The 26,436-nt window shown below is 44.5% G+C and overlaps 1 protein-coding gene across 1 annotated transcript in view; it reads left to right on the forward strand.

The window, feature by feature from the left end:
* LOC111970591 (cadherin EGF LAG seven-pass G-type receptor 2-like) overlaps positions 1-26,436 on the forward strand; it is a 109,089-nt gene that overhangs the window by 42,713 nt on the left and 39,940 nt on the right. The window contains exons 3-8 of the mRNA XM_023997405.2: positions 7,963-8,185; positions 13,902-14,017; positions 14,179-14,267; positions 19,914-20,071; positions 20,544-20,707; positions 20,922-21,124. Coding sequence (XP_023853173.1) covers positions 7,963-8,185; positions 13,902-14,017; positions 14,179-14,267; positions 19,914-20,071; positions 20,544-20,707; positions 20,922-21,124 — 953 coding nt within the window. The remainder of the gene's footprint in view (positions 1-7,962; positions 8,186-13,901; positions 14,018-14,178; positions 14,268-19,913; positions 20,072-20,543; positions 20,708-20,921; positions 21,125-26,436) is intronic.

Raw genomic sequence — 26,436 nt, forward strand, 5'->3', positions numbered from 1 at the left:
GAGGTTGATCAAGAACCCGATGGTCACTCTGACAGGGCTCCAGAGTTCCTCTGTAGAGATGGGAGAACTTTCCAAAAGGACAACCATCTCTGCAGCACTCCACCAATCAGGCCTTCATGGTAGAGTGGCCAGACGCAAGCCACTCCTCAGTAAAAGGCACATGACAGCCCGCTTGGCGTTTGCCAAAAGGCACCTAAAGGACTCTCAGACCATGAGAAACAAGATTCTCTGGTCTGATAAAATCAAGATCGAACTCTTTGGCCTGAATTGCAAGCGTCACGTCTGGTGGAAACCAGGCACCATTCATCACCTGGCCTATACCATCTCAACTGTGAAGTATGGTGGTGGCAGAATCATGCTGTGGGCATGTTTTTCAGCAGCAGGGACTGGGAGACTAGTCAGGATCGAGGGAAAGATGAACAGAGCAAAGTACAGAGATCCTTGATGAAAACCTGCTCCAGAGCGCTCAGGACCTCAGACTGGGGCGAAGGTTCACCTTCCAACAGGTGAACGACCCTAAGCACACAGCCAAGACAACGCAGGAGTGGCTTCGGGACAAGTCTCTGAATATCCTTGAGTGGCCCAGCCAGATCCTGGACTTGAACCCGATCAAACATCTCTGGAGAGACCTGAAAATAGCTGTGCAGCGACGCTCCCAATCAAACCTGACAGAGCTTGAGAGGATCTGCAGAGAAGAATGGGAGAAACTCCACAAATACAGGTGTGCCAAGCTTGTAGCATCATACCCAAGAAGACTCGAGGCTGTAATCACAGCCAAAGGTGCTTCAACAAAGTACTGAGTATCAAAAACATGTTGGGTCGTTTTAACAGATTTTTTAATTTCCTTATAACCGGTCAAACTGATGTTAATTTTGCTTGGAAAATCTTTCCCATTTTGGGGGTTATTGCATTTTCTCCGTGGTCCCTAAACGTCTTTGCTGCGTGAGAGGAACAGAAATGGAAGAGTAAAGGAAAACAAACTTTACCTATGTCAACTAGATTGAAGGGTTCATACTATCAATTTATGATGTTATTCTGGTGAGCAAGGGACAATAAGTAATGACAGAAGAGAAGCTGCATCTTGACTAAGAAATAGCATTCCAAGATGTCGGAAAGGATATGCCGAAACAAAATATGCCTATCGGGTGCGGGTGTCATAGTCCGGCGGTTACAGATGGGTTATTAGCAATTGTGTTTGGGTGCGGGTGAACAAACAGCTGACCTGTGCATCACTATCGCATACATACAGGTCGTTATTGTAAAAGAGAATGTGTTCTCAATGACTTACCTGGTTAAATAAAGGTTAAATGTTTGGCAGAGTTACTCCACCTCAAGATTTCCATTTGGTGAAAGGCTTGGCACATGCATACTCAGGCTGACTGGCTCTCGTTCAGGCAAATGAGAAATAAGTGCACTCAGGCTATCCAGAAGGCCAAAGTAAGTTACTTTAAGGAGCAGTTCTCTCTGTGGGTCTAACCCCAAGAAGTTCTGGAAAACGGTTAAAGAAATGGACAATAAACCCTCCTCCTCACATGTCCCTTAATGTTGATGATGTGGTTGTTACTGACAAGGAGCACATGGCTGAGCTCTTCAATCACCACTTCATTAAGTAAGGATTCCTATTTGACTCAGCCATGCCTCCTTGCCCGTCCAACATTACCTCATCTCCCACCCCTTCTAATGTGACTAGACCCGATGCTCCTCCCTATTTTCCCCTGCCCCGCTACAAAGTTTCTCCCTGCCGGTGGTCACTGAGTCCGAGGTGCAAAAGGAGCTCCCTAAACTTGACCCCCCAAAAATATCTGTGTCAATCCTAGGCCCCACGCACTTCTCAATTTACATCAACAACATAGCTCAGGCAGTAGAAAGCTCTCTCTCAAATTTTATATGCAGATTATGGTCTTATACTAAACTGGCCCCTCCCCGGATTTTGTGTTAAACGCTCTAGAACAAAGCTTTTTTTTAGTGTCCAACAAGCTTTCTCTGGCCTTAACCTTGTTCTGAACACCTCCAAAACAAAGGTCATGTGGTTACTACTTCTGAGAGTTTAGAGCTTGAGGTAATCACCTCATACATTGTACTTGGAAGCATGGCTCGACTGTACACTGTCATTCTCTCAGCACATATCAAATATACAGGCTAAGGTTAAATCTAGATTTGGTTTCCTCTATCGTAATCGCTCCTCTTTGACCCCAGCTGCCAAACTAACCGTGATTCAGATGACCATCCTACCCATGCTAGATTACGGATATGTAATTTATAGATCGGCAGGTAAGGGTACTCTCGAGTGGCTAGATGTTCTTTACTATTTGGCCATCAGATTTGCCACCAATGCTCCTTATAGGACACGTCACTGCACTCTATACTCCGCTGTAAACTGGTCATCCAGTCGCAAGACCCACTGGTTGATGCTTATTTATAATACCCTCTTAGGCCTCACTCCCACCTATCTGAGATACCTACTGCAGCCCTCATCCTCCACATACAACACCCGTTCTGCCAAACACATTCTGTTAAAGGTCCCCAAAGCACACACATCCCTGCGTCGCTCCTTTTTTCAGTTCGCTGCAGCTAGCGACTGGAACGAGCTGCAAAAAACACTCAAACTGGACACTTAAAAAAAAAAAATTACCCCCTTTTCTCCCCAATTTTCGTGGTATCCAATCGCTAGTAATTACTATCTCATCGCTACAACTCCCATACGGGCTCGGGAGAGACGAAGGTCGAAAGCCATGCGTCCTCCGAAGCACAACCCAACCAAGCCGCACTGCTTCTTAACACAGCGCGCCTCCAACCCGAAAGCCAGCCGCACCAATGTGTGTCTCTTTATGTAGTGTTGTCTCTCTTGTCGGGATGTGTGTTTTGTCCTATAATTATTTTTTTTATCCCAGCCCCCATCCCCGCAAGAGACCTTTTGCCTTTTGGTAAGCCGTCATTGTAAATAAGAATTTGTTTTTAACTGACTTGCCTAGTAAAATAAAAAAACTACTTTTAGCCTCTACGTTTACAGTGTTTCATACTGCACTGTAAACTACACTACATGGCCAAATGTATGTGAACACCTGCTCATCGAACATCTCATTCCAAAATCATGGGCAATAATATGGAGTTGGTCCCCCTCTTTTCTGCTATAACAGCCTCCACTCTTCTAGGAATGCTTTCCATAGATGTTGGAACATTGTTGCAGGACGTGCTTCCATTCAGCCACGAGCATTAGTAAGGTTGGGCACTGATGTTGGGCGATTAAGCCTGGCTCGCAGTCAGTGTTCCAATTAATCCCAAAGGTGTTCGATGGAGTTGAGGTCAGGGCTTTTTGCAGGCCAATAAAGTTTTTCCACACCGATTTCTACAAACCATTTCTGTATGGACCTCACTTTGTGCATGGGGGCATTGTCATGCTGAAACAGGAAAGGGCCTTCCCCAAACTGTTGCCACAAAGTTGGAAGAACAGAATTGTCTACAATGTCATTGTATGCTGTAGCTCTAAGATTTCCCATCACTGGAAGTAAGGGGTCCGAACCATGAAAAACAGCCCCAGACCATTATTCCTCCTCCACCAAACTTTACAGTTGGCACTATGCATTGGGGCAGGTAGCGTTCTCCTGGCATCCACCAAACCCAGATTTTTCCGTCAGACTGCCAGGTAGTGAAATGTGATTCATCACTCCAGAGAACGCCTTTCCACAGCTCCAGAGTCCAATGGCGGCGAGCTTTACACCACTCCAGCCGTCGCTTGGCATTGCGCATGTTGATCTTAGGCTTTTGTTCTGCTGCTTGGCCATGGAAACCCATTTGATGAAACTTCTAGACATTTCCACTTCACAATAACAGCACTTACAGTTGACCAGGGCAGCTCTAGCAGGGTAGAAATTTGACAAACTATCTTTTTGGAAAGGTGGCATCCTATGATGGTGCCACGTTGAAAGTCACAGAGCTCTTCAGTATGGACATTCTACTACCAACGTTTGTCTATGTAGTTTGCATGGCTGTGTGCTCGATTTTACACACCTGTCAGCAACGGGTGTGGCTGAAATAGCTGAATCCACTCATTTGAAGGGGTGTCCACATACTTTTGTATATATAGTGTATTGCTAAACACACTCTGCCCCATATGAAACACTCTGCCCCACATGAAAAGAGGCTCCACAGAACAAAGCTATTGTGGCATACTGTTTTTCTTTGATCAAGCAATTTTGTATGTTGTGTACTTACTCAGTAGCCAACAGTACAAACATGCTGAGAGCTTTATAATTCAGTGTTTGATGTCGTATTAATCAACTCAAAGATCAAACCATGTAGGAATGCCTCATGGACACTTTTCAAAATTACCCCGACGGCTGCTGCAGGCTCTGAATGGGCAGCAATCGGATTGTGATCAAAGATTGTGTTTTGTGCTTTATTCAATGCATCCCACAGAATGTCTCTGTTTTAGTCCCTCACCTCTGATCTAGGTAGTTTTTAAAAGCAGCCCCATCATTGTTGCCTCCTGTTAGCCTGTTGTCTGGTCCAGGTGCATCACCTGGGCTATAATATGATGGGTTTCACCAGTAGGATCAAAATGATGCCACTCTGTCACCTTCACTACTAGTGGAGTGAGTGGAATCAGTGGATGAGATATAGAATAGTTTTCTACATGGATCTGATTTATACTGAGTGTACAACACATTAAGGACACCTGCTCTTTCCATGACAGACTGACCAGGTGAATCCAGGTGAAAGCTGATCCCTTATTGATTTCACCTTTTTAAATCCAACTCAGTATTAGGAAGGTGTCTTTAATGTTTTGTACACTCAGTGTACATGTCAAGTGTATCCTCACAGCAGACTCACAGTATGTTTGCTGTTAAATAAGCACTGTTGAGTGTGTCGACCCAGTGTTGAGTTCTCTTAACACCCTTCCTCTATGCCTTCAGCAGAGACTGTGCCAATATGAGGATCCTACCATTCTGTTTCATTTAGGAGAGGAGACCATACGTTTCAGTTACCTGAAGTTACAGAAACACCCTATCCAGGTCTGTAGAGGAGTCTCAGCACGAGGAGTTACTTACAGCACGGGGTTTAATCCCCCTGCGCATTCACAGACATTGTTTTAAAAGCAGCAGCTTAACAATTACACAAATCTTTACGATACTATGAACCAGTCATAGTGATCATAGACTCTGTTGTCACAACATCTAGATTATATAAAGATCAGTAGAGGTGTACAGTGCCAGCTGAGGGCTGTGAATGGTGTCTGTGTACTAGCCTATTCTACTGGTGATTCTCATCTCCTGTGATAATTGGCTATTGTTTGATAAGCAGCTCTCTCTCCTCAGTCTGTTAGAGCTGAAGATTAATTATGGAAGAGATGTGTTTTTTGTTCTTTGTTGCATAGAAAATTATGTTTTGGATGTTTGGACAGAACCCAATTTTTTTTTAAATCTGAATGCCTTGTCAACTCAGTTTTGATATGTGGTGGTTGGAGACGAGGCATCTGGAGACCCATCTGTGTGAGTGTTACACCTTGCAAATGCTTCGGCGAACCGAATGGGTGAGCTCGCATACTCCCTTAAAAAAGCTGCAATAGTTCTGTTTGTCCATCTGAGACGCCGTAGCCAGTATACTCTTTCTCTTAAATGAATCTAAGTTAACTCAAGAAATGTTTCATTAATTTAAATGTTTTGTCGAAGATATCTTAGTCACAGTATTTTACCCCTGACAAAGGTGTCTGGTGCAGTATTTCTCAAGAGAAAATTCCAACAGTTCAGGTTGTAACACAACAAAATGTGGAAAAAGTCAAGGGGTGTGAATACTTTCTGAAGGCACTGTATTTTCTAATAAGTTCAATACATTTATTTGATTTCCTACTAAGTTCAGTACATTTTTTATGCCGGTATTGTTGAATTCTGTTTAATGTCTGGATTCCGTGATTCTGTTTGTTCTCCGCATTGCGGAATTTATAGGGCCACCAGTCCACTCATTATGCCATCATTGACTTGAATGGGGTCTCCCGTTCTATTCATTATATTTCTATGGCATCAGATGCAGTCAGGAGTGGAGGAAAGGAGATGTTTTAGATTTTCCTTGCTATTCAAACGGTTATTACGGAGACTGGTCATTTGGCTGGCCAATTGTGTGTGGACTCACAACAGCAGAGCATCTCCTCCTCCCTAAAACCGAGCGGCACCATCTCCAGGATCCCTGCACATTTTGACAGCCTTAATGATTCATGCTGGCAGTAAACAGAAAGTTAGGGAGGGAGGGGATCTGAAGGTGTGCAACTAGAGCAGAGGAAATGCTGTCTAAATAATTGATTGAGGTGGACTCTCTGAAATAGTGACTCTCTGGCAAGCTCCTCCCATCTTTACGCGGCCCAGTTCACCTAGCAACCCAGAGCTGTTGTTCCAAGACCCTGCACCTGTGGCGGGTGGGTGTCCCAGAGGGATGCTTGACAAAAAAACACAGGCTCTGTTTATTCTCAGGTTACCATATAGACAACAGAACAAACAACAGAACAGGCTCAGGTGTCTGCAGGACGGAGACCGGATGCTCACTATTGACTCTTACTGGCTTCTGTATGTTTTATAGACACCACGGTGGGATATATCCACTAGAGTAGAATTTTAGCTTTGCTGGTAGGTATTTTGGGGTAAACAGAATACTACAATTTTTCCGGTTTGAGTGTAAGATGATTGCATATAGTTTTCTTAGTAAATGAATCAATAATGCTCTAAAAATATTATAAATACTATAAAAATATTATTCTCTTTTGATGTGGCGTGCAATTATAACTCTGAAGAGTAGAATACAGAACATTAACGTTGAAACCTCCTCACAGAGAATGAGGCCGCTGTAGTGCTGTAATGAGGCCACTGTAGTGCCCAAGGTGACTTTAGAAGAAGTACACTACTATCCCAGTGTGCCACTTTCCTACAATAGCCCAGTGTTGGCTGCAGCAATGTTTGACCACATCAAGCCATGACTAAATGTCCCATCTTCCCCTCATTTGTTTAAAGAGACAGAAGTAACGTGTTGCCCGAGGCGAGTCGCTGATTAAATTCCACACGACTCATGCAGCTATAGTTTTTTTCTGTTTCTGGGTGACTAGCAGTAGCCAATTGTCCCCAAGCGCCATCAACAAGAAAACGGCAACACATTGTCATGGTTCACCAGGGCAAAGTGACTGTTCTTCTGCCAGTGTAGCCCACCATGGTATATTGCTGATTGTACTGTAACAGTACAGTCAGCATAGGATAACATGTTTTAATTCACATCTTGTCAAAGTGTAATCCATAATAACCACAACAGCCTTGGAGTTGAATGAATAAATACATGAATGAAGGAATGAATGCACCCTACAACAGTAGTGAAACAAAGGGTGTCCTTAATTGTCTTAGACTGAGAATCCTGTGATTAGCGAGGATGTACAACACAAATCATGTGTATCTATAGTCTATAGAGATGTTGTCTTTGTGGTGTGTACAGGACCGTACAGTAACACGACACACAGCGGAAGTGTTCCACACTGCTGAGTGGCTCTGACACAAATTCCAGCTCGTGCAAAGAGGCGTGTAGTCTCGTCATAGCAACTGCAGCCTCTCATCCAGAGACTGGAGACAAATAGAAGTTGTGAGCGCAGGGCTACACAAAGCATGGAGGCTTAATAACAGTGACAGTTTCCCCCTGCCATAGCACTCTGTGACTCCCTCGCTCTCTCACATTCCCTTACCCTCTGTCCCTCACGGCTCGTGCTACGTTTTGGAGGCATCTTGCCATGCCCCATATTGAACTGCTGCGGTGGTGTGGTGAGAATTGACACTAGTAAAGTTGAACTGGAAAGGAGGACCAATGGTTTTAACCCACACACTGTCCAGGGCTGGCACTGATTTGTCACCTTGATACTGGTTAATTCTGACTCGTCTCACTTTCTCTTCACCTCTCTATTCCTCCCTCCCATCTCTGTCCATCTCTCTCTTCCTCCAGGCAAGTGGTGTGAGCTGTCGTGCCGCTCCGGGCGTTGTGCCCCAGGTGTGTGTAAGAACGGGGGCACCTGTGTGAACCTGCTGGTGGGAGGATTCAAGTGCGAGTGTCCGTCTGGGAGTTATGAAAAGCCCTACTGTGAGATGACCACCAGGAACTTCCCCCTGCAGTCCTTCCTCACCTTCAAGGGCCTCCGCCAGCGCTTCCACTTCACCCTCTCCCTCTCGTAAGTACAACAACCACCCCACCCAGTGGCACATGGCCATCTCAGTCATTCCCTTTCACAGCACAAAGTATATCCCTAAATATAGTACTGTGATTCACTCCACCTCTCTCATTCTTTCTCCCACTACTTCTCCCTCTTTCTCTTTTTTTATGCCTCCTCTCTTACACTACACATACTCTCTCTCTTGCTCTCTTTCTCTCTCACAAGTATCCCACAACTGCTCTTATACTCTCACACTCACACCTCTTATAGCCTGTGATGCATGATGATTCCTCCGCTCCTCTCATTGGCTAAGTGTCCTGGTGTTTCATAACAATTATTGAATAATTTAATAGCTGTGGTCTTTAAAAGTCTAATCTCTTCTAGCTGGGATTGGGTTCCCTGAGCATGGTGAGTATGTATGAATGGATGGATGGATGGATGGATGGATAGATGAATGGATGGATGGATGGATGGATGGATGGATGGATGGATGGATGGATGGATGGATGGATGGATGGATGGATGGATGGAGAGGTTTCTAATGTGGGTGAATGAGAAGAAGCCCAGCTGCCTGAACTGTTTCTGTACTGGCTCCTTGCCTAACTGAGGGCATTAATCTGAGACCCAGGAGTCCCATCTTATTACACTCAGTGGTGACTTTGAGCTGTGAGTCAGCGCGTGGCCTATTTCTCCTCCTCAGTTGCTCTCATCGAGGTGAATCTGGAGATATGTACCGTCTGCTCCTAGGGTTCGTGCATGTGCTGTTGCATGTGTGTCTTGCTATTAAATCCTACACCTAGGGTACCCTCATCCTGGGATGCCTAAATATTTTGGAAACATGTATTCGCTCTCAATTGACAGCCATCCAGTTTTACATCAGCACTAGTTTATAATGGGTGTCATTTGTCTGATACAGGTAGAGCAAGTTGTATTTCAAGACCATTATCACAACCTAGTATCTTGTTGGAAGGTGCCAGGGGAGGGTGGTGCTTTGAAATTAAACCGATGAGGACTAAACACTGAACAGTCAATCACACTGAAGTACATTCATGTGAATGAGACGAGGCTACATTGATATGAATGATATTCTTCATCCCAAGTGACAATAAAAGCAGCACAATGGGTGTAATATTCATCAGAGCAAAGACAATACCCCCAGTTGATATCACTGTCAAAATTGGCATTTGTATCTACTTTTGTAATGTGTTGTCACTCTAGAAGTGCTTGGCAGGGCTTGAAAACTAGCAGTTAATGGCTAGTGGTGATATTGATACGCCTTTGAGTTTAATTGAAGTGGTGGCCTTGCTTTGAGAGTGGCTCGGATGGCAGTGTTTTTGGATTGAGAACTGCTCTGACCTGTTTCTTAAAAGCATTGTCTCGTAGTTCCCAGACTGCTCCCAGAGCTGTGAAGAAGGTGGGGATATAACAGCTAAGACCCAGCAGGCTGTCTGTCAGGCATCTCTGTTACCTGAACCTAGCTTGATCAGGTTACTGTTGTAAAGAGCTGTTCTCATGGGGAAACCTCCCAGTGAGTTGGAGCCTGTAGACGGGACTGCAGTAGAGATAGTTAGCAGGAAGTGTGTTGAAAGTGTTTCTATAGCAAGGTTTACATCCAATTGGCGTCAGATTTTCATGTGAATATTTTAAAATCTGCAAACAATTGTGCATTTGCCCACCAGAGAAGTGTTTCCATCAAATTGTCTTGTGGATAAAATACTGTGTGATGATGTAGTGCACATAAAATAACTTTTGCGGTTAAATTCCCATGTACCGAATAAAAAATGCAAGTTAAATGGTGTTTCCATCACATTTTCAACTCTACTGATGTTTATTTCACTAAACATGTTGTGTTGTATAGAGAATGTGTCCACTCTGGTCTTGGTACGCGCGCTCTAGCTAACAGCTCACAGATAGTGTGGGTTTAGCCTACTATATGATGAGATAATTATGGACAAAAAGAGCAACATTATTTTCATTTCTCAAACGGCAGCCAAGCATCGATCATCATGTCACCAGAATAAGACCCTCGATATTTTCTGAAAGGAGCATCAAGCTCATCACATTGCACTTACACCACCCTGTGAAGTTCCTCATAACTTATTTCATCTGTAGCCTAATAAACTGCATGCGTTCCAGAGTCGTAGTGGGAGGACCACATAATATCATCGTGTGACTCCAAGTTTACTTTGATATGAATGTTTTCCCGTAAAGGTGTTTCCACCGGCATTTCTCGCATCATACATTTTACCGACACAAGAATATCCCACCTTGTATTTTGTTTTGGCAACATTTGGAATGTTTACTGACAAAGTTTCCATCAGACCTGTCGTGACATTTTTTACCCGACATGTACTTTAATCGCGTAGACCAGGTTTCCATCCAGCCTTTTTATGTTACCAGAAACTGCCTTAGCAGCAACATTTGTATCACATATTTTAATAATACCTCACATTGACATGTAAACACCATCCCCTTCTGGAAACTTCCTCAATGCACATGTCTGATACAGTTACATCAAGTTGCTATTACACTGTGGGCGTTGGCCCATCTATACATTAATATGGGTAGACTGGTTGTTATCTTTGTAAATGGCTGCCTAATGTGACATACAGTATAATGTTGCCAGTGGAGTCCGTTATGTTGTGGTTCATTGCACTCCGTCCGGGGGGGGGGGATCTTGAAGCAGTGTTCACAAGCCTTTAAAAACCTATTCATTGATGACTACTACAATTTCTTGATGATAACCATTTTTTCTCTGACTATTAGCATAAGATCTAACACAGGAGATATTCTGTTTGAGATATTCACAGTGTTATTCAGATGGAGCTGGTGTGTTTCTCTCCTCTTCCCTCTCTGAGGTCATGATGATCATTCTCCTCAGTAAGCAGGTCAGCAGTGCTGTGCCCCATGATTACACTCCAGCTCTGGATTAATGTGTGCACGTTTCCACAATGACACACACACACACACACACACACTTGCATACTCACACACACACACACACACACACACACAACGCATACATGCGCACAGACACACGCACACATCCTCCCAACATTCAACCAAAATATCTCCCTACATGTTCTGAGAGCATCCTGAGACACTGGATATCAGATCTCTGGAATCTCACCCTCATTTAACAAAGAAGTCAGTAGGCTTCCATCTGTCTGACATGGTCTCCATCTGAACCGGCAGATGCTGCCTACAAGCGCTAACGAGTCACACCAGTCACACAGACGACAGGGCTCTCAGTTCTCCCACAGATGTTCAGAATGTTCCAAGTGTCAAGCAGAACAGGTTCACTGTGTGGTCCCCTAGGACAGGAATGAGGGGAAATTATTTTCTGGCTTCATAATTTATAACCTTTGTAGTTTGCCTGGGCTGCAATATGATTATATAATATAAACTGTATATACAAAAGTACGTGGACACCACTTCAAAATAGTGGATTTGACATGTATAAAATTGAACACACCGCCATGCAATCTCCATAGACAAACATTGGCAGTAGAATGGCCTTACTGAAGAGCCACGTGGCACCGTCATAGGATGCCACCTGTCCAACAAGTCAGTTCGTAAAATGTTGTGAAGTGGTAACGTCTCGGAGCAACAACGGCACAGCCGCAAAGTGGTAGGCCACAAAAGCTCACAGAATGGGACCGCCGAGTGTCTTCAGTTGCAACACTCACTACCGAGTACCAAACTGCCTCTGGAAGCAATTTCAGCACAAAAACTGTTCGCCGGGAGCTTCATGAAATGGGTTTCCATGCCCGAGCATGATCACCATGCGCAATGCCAAGCGTTGGCTGAAGTGGTATAAAGCCCACCACCATTGGACTCTGGAGCAGGGGAAACGCGCCCCTTAGTTTCAGTGAAGGGAAATCTTAACGCTACAGCATACAATGACATTCTATTCTTCTAACTTTGTGGCAACAGTTTGGGGAACGCCCTTTCCTGTTTCAGCATGACAATGCCCCCATGCCCAAAGCAAGGTCCATACAGAAATGGTTTGTCGAGATCGATGTGGAAGAACTTGACTGGCCTGCACAGAACCCTGACCTCAACCCCATCGAACACCTTTGGGATGAATTGGAACGCCGACTGCACCTAATTGCCCAACATCAGTGCCCGACCTCAGTAATGCTCTTGTGGCTGAATGGAAGCAAGTCCCTGCAGCAATGTTCCAACATCTAGTTCAAAGCCTTCCCAGAAGAGTGGAGGCTGTTATAGCAGCAAAGGCGGGACCAACTCCATATTAACGGCCATGATTATTGAGCTGTTATTTGAGCAGGTGTCCACATACTTTTGGTCATGTCGTTTAACACCCTGTCATACATTTACATTGATTTTAATGAGCTCCACTGAGATCTTTTTACCTTTTGTGGTGAATCAAATGAAGACCCTTTAGAACTCAATGTGACCCAATGATTTGATGCCTTTGTAAAACCAGTGTGGTTTTATTTTATGCCCTGTGGTCTCTGCAGTTGGACCGTGTCTGTCATTCCTTGAAACCAATGCGAACGGGAGCGTCAGTGGTGTAGGCTCTGGAAGGAAGCCAGAGGGCAGGGGTGCACTGGCGTGTTCAAATGTTTCTAACTGTGTGTTAACATGACAGTAACTGACAACACCACAACGACCTCCGGCACTATAAACTAGGTTTCTTGTCATTGTCTCTTCAGAAATAAAAGTGTAAATGCAGATTGGGATACCTATTCAATTTTACAACTGAATGCATTCAACTGAAATGTGTCTTCCACATTTAACCCAATTGTGGTTGTTTAGTTGCAGCCTGTTTTTATATTCTCCTCTTTGAGAAAACATCATCAAATGTTTTTTTTCTGTGGTTATACAGTAGCTACCTCATTTCTGCCTAGTTCCTCCTCTGTTTAAAATAATCTCCTCATTGCTGCAAACCATCAATATCATTCTGAGTCAGTCTATTATTTCCATATTATACAGTAAAGCCTGCACCTGCATTATGCTTCCTGCATCAGTTTAGTGTAGTGTTTATTATGCTGTAGCATTGACATTGTATTTGTTTGTTACTTCATATCAGAACATCTTTTCATCTCACTCTGTGTGTAGTCACTATCCACGACATGCTGTCTCTGAGTTTATGGGGTATATGCGCCATGCCTACCTGCAGATATTCTCAGACAAAGCACGAGTTTGGGGTAGTTAACCCTGTTGGGTGCTCAGTGATCTATGGAGAACTGCTACGGTGTTAAATCTAGCCATCTCTGCTCCTCAAAGTGGAATCACGAGGCACAGTGCATCAATAAGCCCTCCTAGTAATCTAATAGGAAAGGAAAACAGTTGTTTTCTGGTGCGTTCAAAATCTGTATCCTCTGCTATAGTAGGGCATGTCAGTCAGTACACTGTCTTCCTCGTGTCGAGGGTACTGGCCGAGCTTCTATATGGGTATGAAAGGCTCCACCTCATATTGATACAGAACCATTTACACATGTTGCTGAGATCTTCACTGTTCAATGTGGATGTGGAAAATGCATTTATTGCAGAAATTATTTGTTATATTTACAGAATTATGCCCTTATGCCCACAGTACAACAAGAATGGCAAAATCCTGTGTGTAGAAATATACTGCCTTGAATGCATCTTGGGGTATTTTTCCCCTCACAAAGACCTCTCTTCACTGAAAAGATTGTTTACTCTGTCTTGGTGTCTTTGGCTGTGAATGGACACTTTGTGAGCCCAGTTTCTTTCTGTCTTCCAGGTTTGCCACGAAGGAGCCAAACGGTTTGTTACTCTACAATGGCCGCTTCAACGAGAAGCATGACTTCATCGGTGTGGAAATCGTCAACGAGCAGATACAGCTCACCTTCTCTGCAGGTATAAAGGGATCTGTTAGTGCACGTCAGCCAATTTACCCCACATCTACATTTGGTTGTTATTGAAATATCAACATGTGATTATTGTGACAGGTGTTGACCCACTGAAGCCCTGATTCAATGATGTGTGAGTAACTTTTGCTGACTGTTTAATTTGTGTAGGTGAGACCAAGACGACTGTGTCACCCCACATCCTTGGAGGTGTCAGTGATGGCCAGTGGCATGTGGTCCAAGTTTACTACTACAACAAGGTATGTCAGAGATAAACCTGCGATGGGCTGGTCCTTGTGATCCTACAAGATGTAGACTAGTTCAACACTAGACAAACACAGATTTGCTGGGTCTGGGCTGAGATATAACTTGGGTCTAGACTAGCGTCTGCTGAGTCCCCAACAACTGGATGTTCCTGTTTTCAGGGGAAATGGAAAGAGAGCCTCTGATGCAACTTCTGCTTTTGGATGTGATTAACAAGGCAACACTCCATCTTAACTCCTCCTTCACATTTACTGGATTGGCTGAATTCCCTACAAGACCAGTATGTAGGGAATCTAGTTTCAGGTGTTTCTTTTACTCCTGCTACTTTAGGTTAAGTCTAGACTAACTTGAGCTCTTTTGGGTGCAAAGGTCAGACTAGGCTACTGAGTCCCACTATAGACTTGGCTTTATCAGACCCCACTGTGAAACACTGAGCAGGACTAAGAGCAGTTCATTTCCAACATCAGTACATGCCCAAACTGAATTATGTTTGTCTCTTACCACAGACTTGAAATGGGAGACATCAAAATACCAGACATATTTTCTTAACATGTTTGGCCCTGCAATTGACTTGCATACCGGTAATTGATTTATGGATGTTGTATTGTGAGTAGAAAGACCTGTACGTTCTGGTAGAACTGGATATACATGTATACTGTACTTAGTGTCCTGATAATTACATATCTATTTATACTAGACCAGCAGTACTTCATCAAGTATCTGACAGTGACTGTCTATAGAGTGATGAGGGTAGTGATTCTAATTGGACCACACTGGGAGTAGAATACCCTGAGTCCTCTGTGGAGGTTTACTTTGCTGCTTCCTGTTAGAACTGCTGCTGTGTCATTCCAGAGAACTACTGTTGATGGGACAGTGGAATAGGAAGCTTGCCAGACAGACATACAAGGAATGAGAGCTGGAAAGAAAGGGAAAGGGAGGGATGAGACAGCCAGACAGAGAAAGTGAGAGAGACAGTAAAAAAGTGTGGGAGGAATAATACAAAATAAAATAACTCTCCATACAAACGAGATATAAGCTTCACAACTGTTTTATTTCCATATCAATCAGTGAAGAATGCATGGAACTATAACCCCTCACCCCACTACCCTTCCTCTGTTATCCCCATCCTTTTCAGATGTCCCCCATGGAACTATAACCCCTCACCCCACTACCCTTCCTCTGTTATCCCCATCCTTTTCAGATGTCCCCCAAACCCCCCCAGACCAACACACAGGATGTTACATTTTAATCTATTCAGGAAGTCACTTTGCATCATAAAGCTGTTGCTAGGCAACCTCCCAAGTGTGGATATTCTATTCATGGTCTATGATAACATGGCCCTGTCAGATTCCAGCCAGCAGAATATGAGGGAACACAACATCTCGTGGGCCATTGGAGGAAAAGTTTTGGTTCCCCTCAGTGGGGCCATTATTCTCTCATTAATCACTTTTTTACAAACCAACAAGTCAACGTTTGTTTAAACAGACAATGACAATCTCCAGTGACCTACAAAGTGTTTCCTGTTGAGTGCCCACCATGCCCAACTGTTTTGTTTACTATCACATTTTACCAGCTACTTTCCTACTCATCATTTGCGCAATACAAAGCATGAAGTCAATAACATGTAACAACCATAGTTTTAGGCACAGGCCCAGACCAATGGAAGGGACATATTCCTAGAAAACGTTCCAGAGATCATTCAGGGGCCTAGTTGAACTAATCCCCCAAAATCCAACGATTCTTGGAGGTAGAATAATGGCTCCTCCCCTCTGAGGTATCCCACGCCGGCAGGCCCTCCCCGGCTTGTCTCTGTCCACGGGGGGTGGGAGGAATGAGGTGGGGGGCATTTTAGATTGAAATGTGCCTTTCAGGGGAAAGGGGGAGTGTGGAGAATGGCAATGACCACTGCCTTTGTGCTTCACTCGGCCTCCAATGGGACCATGGTTAGTGGTCCCATCTTCCCCGGGAGAGGAGCGAAGAAACAGGGCAGGAGAGGAGCAAAAAGAAAGGCAAGAGAGAAGTATTGACTTGGGCTTTGAGCGGGACACTGCGCTTCAGGGCTCACCTCTCTGGTTGCTATGGTGTTTCCAATCAATCTCAGATCTCATATTACTGTTTGCTCCAATGCCCCTCTTGTCTAACCCTGTCATCATGGGTGATAGTGAACTCATATTCCCAGGATTCCCTGTCACCCTGTTGTGAGGGGAACAGTATTTAATGTATTCCTGAGTAAATATGTGCTCTCCAATCATCTCTGACAGGCAGAGGCTTTGTGTAGCAGACAGAGCGGCTGACAGACATTAGCAGAGAGGCATTACAGGAGAGTCAACAACCGTGTAGTTCAGCAAGCCAGGGGCTGCTGGGAGCGAAGGCCCAATGTTTAGTTCAGTGAAAGAACCAGCGAATCTGGACCACAGTCTGTTCCAGACCTTTCTCAACTGAGGGGAACTGTGGAAAAGAGCGTGTCGAGTGATTTGGTGTGTGACCATTCTAACAGACCATCTCACACTGCCGGTTTGTGTGTTTGTTTCAGAGTCCCAACAAATGAGTTTCCCACTGCCTCACCAGGGGTCAGCTAAAGGATGAAGACATTTTGTTCAACAATTAGTGTATGGAAGGTTTTGAGGTTTATAGGTTCATTCTATCTTTCTAGTAGCCCGATGTGTTGTGAATAATGAAATCCATTTGCAAGTATTTCAGACTCAAATCAGCAAAGCAAATAATCCTGTTGGCCAGTTATTAGATATGATAATAAGGCCTAATGGGAGACAGAAGAGGTGTTTAAAAACGAGGGCTCATGTTTGAGCAGTGCAGTGGGACAATGTAATTAAGTCTCAATCGTCTCTGACACCCAGGCAGCCGTCAGTGATCACAAAACCCACAATGAACTCCACCAGAATTCAGCTTCTCACAGACAACCCCTCAATGGGACAGCTGTATTAATAGCACGCTGAACGCACAGATATAATCTAATCTACTTACTGGATAGGGGGATACAGGGTTGAAATGAGAACTATGTGTCTGCGGTGCCCCAGGGTGATGTTCTGTGGCAGTGTCTCTCTCCGCCCTGCTCCTGGGAGATGTTCTGTGGCAGGGTCTCTGACTGCCCTGCTCCAGGGAGATGTTCTGTGGCAGGGTCTCTGTCTGCGGTGCTCCAGGGAGATGTTCTGTGGCAGGGTCTCTGTCTGCAGTGCTCCAGGGAGATGTTCTGTGGCAGGGTCTCTGACTGCCCTGCTCCAGGGTGATGTTCTGTGGCAGGGTCTCTGTCTGCAGTGCTCCAAGGTGATGTTCTGTGGCAGTGTCTCTCTCTGCCCTGCTCCTGGGAGATGTTCTGTAGCAGGGTCTTCTGTCTGCGGTGCTCCAGGGAGATGTTCTGTGGCAGGGTCTCTGTCTACGGTGCTCCAGGGAGATGTTCTGTAGCAGGGTCTCTGACTACGGTGCTCCAGGAGATGTTCTGTGGCAGGGTCTCTGTCTACGGTGCTCCAGGGAGATGTTCTGTGGCAGGTCTCTGTCTGTGGTGCTCCTGGGAGATGTTTCTTTGGCAGGGTCTCTGTCTGCAGTGCTCCAGGGGTGATGTTTGTGGCAGTGTCTCTCTGCTGCCTGCTCCTGGGAGATGTTCTGTAGCAGGGTCTCTGACTTACGGTGCTCCAGGGAGATGTTCTGTGGCAGGGTCTCTGTCTGCGGTGCTCCAGGGAGATGTTCTGTGGCAGGTCTCTGTCTACGATCTCCAGGGAGATGTTCTGTAGCAGGGTCTCTGACTACGGTGCTCCAGGGAGATGTTCTGTGGCAGGGTCTCTGTCTACGGTGCTCCAGGGAGATGTTCTGTGGCAGGGTCTCTGTCTGTGGTGCTCCTGGGAGATGTTCTGTGGCAGGGTCTCTGTCTACGGTGCTCCATGGAGATGTTCTGTGGCAGTGTCTGTCGCGGGGCTCCAGTGAGATGTTCTGTGGCAGGGTCTCTGTCTGCGGTGTCCCAGGGAGATGTTCTGTGGCAGGGTCTCTGACTGCCCTGCTCCAGGCTTATGTTCTGTGGCAGGGTCTCTGTCTGCGGTGCTCCAGGGAGATGTTCTGTGGCAGGGTTTCTGTCTGCCGTGCTCCAGGGAGAGGGATGGGACTCTACTGTCATGACCTACAATATTACAGCTGGTTAGATACGTTATGTCAGCAGTGTCTGTGTGTGTAAGACCCACCTGATTTAAAGGGCTCAGACAGTTATTATGGAAACTGCAGGAATATGTAGCAAAGATGGCTTATGGTATCATGAGGTTATGCTATGAATAAATTGAGGTATTTGTGTTTTTAGTTTACAAGACAATTTTCTAAAATAATTGCAAGCCTCCCTATCACGTGCATTCCTCATCTCTCAACAATCAGGCTACCCAGGGCATCATATCCTTCTTGTACTCCACACTGCACAGATAATAATCCTATCTGGTATGTCCACAGCTCAGTGTCCAGCCCCAGGGTGGTCGTGGGGGTTGACCTTCTCATCACAGTGCTGTTAGCATAGCCGTTACTGACACAAGCTCTAACTGGGCTGGCGGTCAATATGAGCTCTGTGTGAACTTTATTGACAGGATCGTTACCCCCACACCCCTCCTCCTGTTTCTCCCTCCATTGATTCCTCACACAATGAAAGAGATCCTTTGTGGAGAAGAAGACCGCTACTGTCCTGCTGAGCCAGGCTTTTCCACCGTGTCTGTGCCCCTTGTCCCAGCCTCTGACTTGAACTCTGGCTGTTTTGACTTTAAATTATTAAAGCACTGAAAACAATTATGATTAGGTAAATTGGGGTGATATTTAAGAATACTGTAGGTCTGAACATAAATTCCCGCCACTAGCTTTTTACTTCAGAATTTATTCAAACTTTTCATTAGGATTGTTAAAGCTTCTTAATTTCTTTAAATGTGTGAAATTGTTTCAAGTCTTTTCGTTGTTAATTGAAGCACTTGACTTGAGAAAATCCTTATCTCTAGGGTGAATGTTTCAATGAGAGAGAGGTTTTTTTATCTTGATATTTTGCATTTGATTGAAATAGAAATGTGATTAGTGCGTTTTTGACACCTTATAAGACAGATTTTGTTAAGATCGCACAATGCTGAGATATGTAGCACACCTTCATGTGTAATTAGCAAACCTCAGGCAGACAAGCAGTCTGTGCTGATCAACCAAAAATACTTTAGTGACACACACAAGAAACAATGAGATGGATATTCTGAGACAAAAATAAACTTATTCATATTTACTTGCCTTTTCTATCCTTGAATGTTCTCTTCTGTAACTAGAGGAAGAAGAAACCTTAACTATTAGCACATGTTTAGCATCAAGCAGTCATTGATATGCACCTGTGACAGAATGCTCTTCTGGACACTCCCAGAAGGCTGATTATAGCTTAATGTGTGCATTTCCTGTCTATCTCGCTATCGATAACCAAGCACTACTTACCCAGTATTTCCCTTTTAGGAAGGAAATTTTGATTTGATTTGGAATAGTGGCACTTATAAATGCTGCCCTGTTTAGAAACTCCTAGCACCCATGTGCTGCTATTTACAGTAGTTTGTCAGGTGAATTTCTCACGACCTGCTGTAGGTGTTCTGTCCATAACACTGGAGCCAAACTCAACAACTCCTCTTCTCTCCTCACAGCCAATCATAAACCAGGCCGGCATGCCCCAGGGTCCTTCTGACCAGAAGGTTGTCGTAGTAACCGTGGACAACTGTGACACCTCAGTGGCGCTGCGATTTGGTAATGTGATCGGGAACTACACCTGCTCTGCCCAGGGCAGCCAATCAGGATCCAAAAAGTAAGGAAATGGGAGGGGCTTACTGGTATTTAATAGTGCAGTGTTATCTGCCAACAGATTATAGTAGAGCTGAGTAAAAGCAATATTAGCCATTTGAAGCCATGAATTCTGCTTTTACATTTTGCCACAAGCTGAACTTAACCACTTGATTTAGTGTACTATTGTCATGACCCCAAGAGAAGAAAAAAAAGATCCCAATTGGCTTTCCTGAGCTAAACATGGCCCTCATTATGGGTTATCTACAGAAATGGTTTTCAACTGAAGTCTTCACCTCCAGAATGTAAAGCATCGTAAACATATTTTGGTTCTGTGGGGTGTTGATCTGTTTTCCTCCATGGAAAAAAAATCTAGCTGCAAAATGTGTGTGATAAATACTTTATGAACACTGTTCCGGTGTTTATGATGTGTTGTAGTATAGAAGCCGAGTGGTGTCAGCTTCTAAATGTTTCTGTGTCCTGTCTGTCTGCTGGAGGTCTTTAGACCTGACTGGTCCTCTCCTCCTGGGGGGCGTGCCCAAACTGCCTGAGGACTTCCCCATCCAGAACCGCCAGTTTGTGGGCTGCATGAAGGACCTGAGGATCGACAACCGCCACATCGACATGGCTAGCTTCATCGCTAACAACGGCACCCTACCGGGTCAGTAACCTTGCACATTACCATTAGACTGAACCATTTTGAGACCGTTTTGTTGCCATCCACCCAAGGCTACTGTTTTAGTTGAGCACAGTATGAGTTGTGTTGGGCATGCGGATGCACCTTACGTTGTAACTGAAGTTTATGAATCGTTGATTACCTCTTGTCATAATGTGGTTGGTTTGAACTGTTCCTCACATCCCCAATACCTTCCCAGGATGCTCTGCTAAAAGGCACTTCTGCAACAACAACCCGTGTATGAATGGAGGGACCTGTGTCAACCTGTGGGGCTCCTTCAGCTGTGACTGCACCCTAGGATTCGGAGGCCGGAACTGTGAGAAGGGTAAGAGGTTCAGGGAAGTAACAGCATTGCAGAAGGGTGGAAAGCTTCCTCATATGGTTAAAACCTTTGATCAAAGCTAACCAAGTTTTGTTGGCCCCGTGACCTACTACCATTATAGACCCTTTTAGTCAAGAGGGACTTTACAGGTGTGCATTAGGACTAAGTGACCCATCAGACAGACAACATCCCCTAGCTCTCCTGACCTAGACTTAACTAGGGTCTTTGTAGTTGATGGACTGTACCATAACTCCACAACCAGGTGGTTACAGTGACACTGACCATTTCATTTGCTTCTTAGTGCTGTGATGTTAAGAGCACCTGCTATATTGTATTTTCTTATCATTTTCAAACATGCTTTTTTGAGTGAACTAGTGTAGATGTAGTGCAGAAACATTTGCATAGACACCATGCACAGGAGATTGCGCAAGAGATATGAGGATGATGCTTAGAGGGAATTGGCAGAGCTCTAAGTAACTGAAGTAATCTCTTCATCCTTTTAGCGTTGGCGCTTTCCTGGCACAGATAAAGCCAGTCGTATTTCATTTTGCTGACATGATGGTTTCGTAAGCCTGATGTTCACACTGAGTGTTACTGTTTTATGCCAGCCATTTCACAAGGGTTTATGAGGGTCCCATATGTGTGTATGACAGCTGCGATGTGATATGCCGTAAGCTTTTATGACTCTGTCATGAGAGGGAGCATATTACATTTTACAGCTATACGTTTAAACAGTTACTCTAACATAACACCTCGGACATGTTTAAGGTGAAGTATTCCGTTTTTCAGTTTTAGAGAGGCATGTGTCTGTAACAGCATTACTAGTGTCCATTTCTCTTCTCAGCTCCTCTGTGCTCTGCAGCTGGTTGACTTGCTGATTTACAAGCTGGGACAGTTTGAAGAGAAGGGAGGGAGGGAGGGAGGCCCCATGAGAGGGCGAGAGAGAAGACAACAGGGAAACTACTAAAGAAATAGTAAATTACCCAAAAGCATCCCTGTTTCAGTTTAGAGTGAAATCCAGTGATAAAGGACCACTTCTTTCTCACAGTTAGGGAGACGGAGAGGCTGGATGATGAAAGGGAGATGAGGAAAGGGTAAGAGGTGGAGGGAAGAGCAGAGGCTGAAGAACATCTGAAGAAGAGAGGAAAGAGAAGAGGACTGCATAATGTCCTGCAGTACCATGCCACTGCTCTGTTTTACATAGTGGGTGTCAATAGCATGAATGTACATGTTCAACCAAGGCCATTAACTTCTTATGGCTGGGGGCAGTATTGAGTAGCTTGGATGAATAAGGTGCCCAGAGTAAACTTCCTGCTACTCAGGCCCAGAAGCTAAGATATGCATATTATTAGTAGATTTGGATAGAAAACACTCAAGTTTTTAAAACTCTTTGAAAGATGTCTTTGAGTATTACAGAACTCATATGGCAGGCAAAAACCTGAGAAAAAAATCCAACCAGGAAGTGGGAAATCTGAGGTTTGTAGGTTTTCAAGTCTTTGCCTATCCAATATACAGTGTCTATGGGGTCATATTGCACTTCCTAAGGCTTCCACTAGATGTCAACAGTCTTTAGAACCTTGTTTCAGGCTTCTTCTGTGAAGGGGAAGAGAAATAGAGCTGTTTGACTAAGTTGTCTGGCAGAAGGCCATGAGCTCAGTCAGGCGCACGCCCGTGAGAGGTAGCTGCGTTCTGTTTCATTTCTAAAGACAAAGGAATTCTCCAGTTGAAACATTATTGAAGATTTATGTTAAAAACATCCTAAAGATTAAATTCTATACATCGTTTGACATGTTTCTACGAACTGTAATGGAACTTTTTGACTTTTCGTCTGGCCTGCGCCTCGTGAATTTGGATTTGTGAACTAAACGTGCAAACAAAAAAAGAGGTATGTTGGACAAAAATATGGACGATTCGAAATAAAACCACTCCAAAAAAAAAACACTCCATAGCAGAGGAGCTGATACTGCCTGCAGCATTTAGACATGGTCTCTGTCATGCTGGATGACGCAAGTGCTGCAAAAAAAAAAACGATTGACTTCCTCATTTTGATTTAAAGAAAAATCAGCACATTTGTTTTATTCATTTTTGTTTTATAGGTCAGTGTTTCTATAATTGTGCTCCTGAGTTAATGTTGCTGATCAATTTTAATGTATTATTATTTATTGATTATATTTAATTTTTCAGTATCACATGGTCAAAAAAAATTACAGTTTAAATAAGGCTTGAATTTTCTCAGGCAATTGATGCACTTTAAGTCTTTTCTGTTACAGACTAAAAAAACAATGTTAAATAAAAGTATTCTTGTTGTAAGATGATCTATATCTTTCTTCTTTGTTTTTTCTTTAATGTTAATAAGGATACAATGTTATGCAGAGGTGCTTTACTTATAACAATTTTATAGACAAATGATACTATTTACAGTCGCGGCGGAGAGTTGGGGGCGCGTAATGTTTACTTCTTCCTAGGCGGGGCGTAACAAAAATAATTGAAAAGCACTGCGTTAACGGGATTTCAGCCCTTAAGAAGTTAAATATTCAACGTCATTAGAAAGATCACTCTCAAAATAGAACTGTTAAACTTCCAGTATCTCATAGGATCAGCCATCAGGGTTAGAGAGGGCATAACAGCTAATAACCATGGAGCAAATCCCCAGCATCTCACTTCCTTTCTGACCAATCACTGACTCTGGATGGACAAGGGTGTGGGGGGGGGGGGAAGACTTTCATATGTTAATCCCATGAGTCGTCCCCACAGTGACTGTACGTACATACCCCAACCAGAAGCCATGGATTCACAGGCAACATCCGCACTGAGCTAAAGGCTAGAAGCTGCCGCTTAACCCGGAAGCTTATAAGAAATCCCACTATGCCCTCTGCGAACCATCAAACACACAAGTGTCAATACAGGACTAAGATCGAATCGTACTACACCGACACTCGTCGGATGTGCAGGGCTTGCAAAACATTACAGACTACAAAGGAAGCACAGCCGAGAGCTTCCCAGTGACACGGGTCTACCAAACGAGCTAAACTACTTCTATGCTTGCTTCGAGGCAAATAACACTGAAATATGCATGAGAGCACCAGCGTGTTCCGGAAGACTGTGTGATCACGCTCTCCGCAGCCGATGTGAGTAAGACCTTTAAACAGGGTCAACATTCACAATCTCGCAGGCCAGACAGATTACCAGGCGTGTTGCTGCGAGCATGCGCTGACCAACTGGCAAGTGCAGTGTCTTCACGACATTTTCAACCTCTCCCTGTCCGAGTCTGTAATACCAAACATGTTTTAAGCAGACCACCATAGTGCCTGTGCCCAAGAACACTTAAGTAACCTGCCTAAATGACTACCACCCGTAGCACTCCACGTCTGTTGTAGCCATGAAGTGCTTTGAAAGGCTGGTCATGGCTCACATCTACACCATTATCCAGAAACCCTAGACCCACTCCAATTTGCATACCGCCCCAAACAGATCCACAGATGATGGAATCTCTATTGCACTCCACCACTGCCCCTTTCCCACCTGGACAAAAGGAACACCAATGTGAGAATGCTATTAATTGACTGCAGCTCAGCGTAGAAGAGGGTTCAAAACAGCTTCTACCCACAAGCCATAAGACTCCTGAACATCCAATCAAATGGCTACCCAGACTATTTGCATTGCCCCCCCCCCCCCCCCCCCTCTTTTACACCGCTGCAACTCTCTGTTGTTATCACTTTAATAACTCTACCCACATGTACATATTACCTCAACTAACCGGTTCCCCCGCACATTGACTCTGTACCGGTACCCCGTGTATATAGTCTCGCTATTGTTATTTTACTGCTGCTCTTTAATACTTGTTACTTTTATTTCTTATTCTCATCTGTATTTTTTTTAACTGCATTGTTGGTTAGGGGCTCGTAAGTAAGCATTTCACTGTAAGGTCTACACCTGTTGTATTCGGCGCATGTGACTAATAAACTTTGATTTGATATACTTACCCTTTCATCTGGATCCTATTCAGACCGAACACATTTTTACATTTCTTTTGTGGTTTTAGGCCAGAGCCAGACTGCACCACAACCACTGTCCCTTGGTCTCTGTCTGTCTGTCTCTCTCTCAATGTTTCTCTCTCTCGCTGTCTGTCTGTCTCTCTCTCTCTCTCTCTCTCTCTCTCGCTGTCTGTCTCTCTCTCTCTGTCGCTGTCTGTCTCTCTCTTGCTCTTTCGCTGTCTATCTGTCTGTCTCTCTCTCTCTGTCACTGTCTGTCTTTGTCGCTGTCTTTCGCTCTCTCTGTCTCTCTGTCGCTCTTTCTGTCTATCTCTCACTCTCCCTCGCTCTCTCTGTCGCTCTCGCTCTCTCTGTCGCTCTCTCTCGCTCTGTCACTCTCTCTCTCTCTCTCTGTCGCTCTCTGTCTCTGTCTCTCCCTCTCTCTCTCTCCCTCTCTCTGTCACTTTCTGTCGCTCTCTCTTTTTCTCGCTCTCTTTTTCTCTCTGTCTGTCTCTCTCTGTCGCGGTCTCTCTCTGTCTCTGTCTGTCTCTCTCTGTCGCTGGCTGTCTCTCTCTGTCTCTCTCTGTCCGTCTGTCTGTCTCGCTCTAGTCAATGACAGGCCTAGCACTGCTGCTTGATTTGACATTAATTATTGATAGACGTTGCCTGTCTGAGTGAGTGGGGTGTTTTGCATCTGTGTGTAGAGTGCCACGGTCTAATGAAAGAGAAAAAACATGTCTAACATCCAGCTAAAGGTGTCACTAGTACCTCTCTTTCTCTGACATGAAGAAGGGACAGAATGCCTGTCTGTCAGAATGCACAGACTGCAGGTCAGATACACATACAGTGGGGCAAAAAAGTATTTAGTCAGCCACCAATTGTGCAAGTTCTCCCACTTAAAAAGATGAGAGAGGCCTGTAATTTTCATCATAGGATTTTTAATGAATTTATTTGCAAATTATGGTGGAAAATAAGTATTTGGTCACCTACAAACAAGCAAGATTTCTGGCTCTCACAGACCTGTAGCTTCTTCTTTAAGAGGCTCCTCTGTCCTCCACTCGTTACCTGTATTAATGGCACCTGTTTGAACTTGTTATCAGTATAAAAGACACCTGTCCACAACCTCAAACAGTCACACTCCAAACTCCACTATGGCCAAGACCAAAGAGCTGTCAAAGGACACCAGGAACAAAATTGTAGACCTGCACCAGGCTGGGAAGACTGAATCTGCAATAGGTAAGCAGCTTGGTTTGAAGAAATCAACTGTGGGAGCAATTATTAGGAAATGGAAGACGTACAAGACCACTGATAATCTCCCTCGATCTGGGGCTCCACGCAAGTTCTCACCCTGTGGGGTCAAAATGAATGTCCTTGAGTGGCCCAGCCAGAGCCCGGACTTGAACCTGATCTAACATCTCTGT

Source organism: Salvelinus sp. IW2-2015, linkage group LG11, assembly GCF_002910315.2.
Source record: "Salvelinus sp. IW2-2015 linkage group LG11, ASM291031v2, whole genome shotgun sequence".
Lineage (NCBI taxonomy): Eukaryota > Metazoa > Chordata > Actinopteri > Salmoniformes > Salmonidae > Salvelinus > Salvelinus sp. IW2-2015.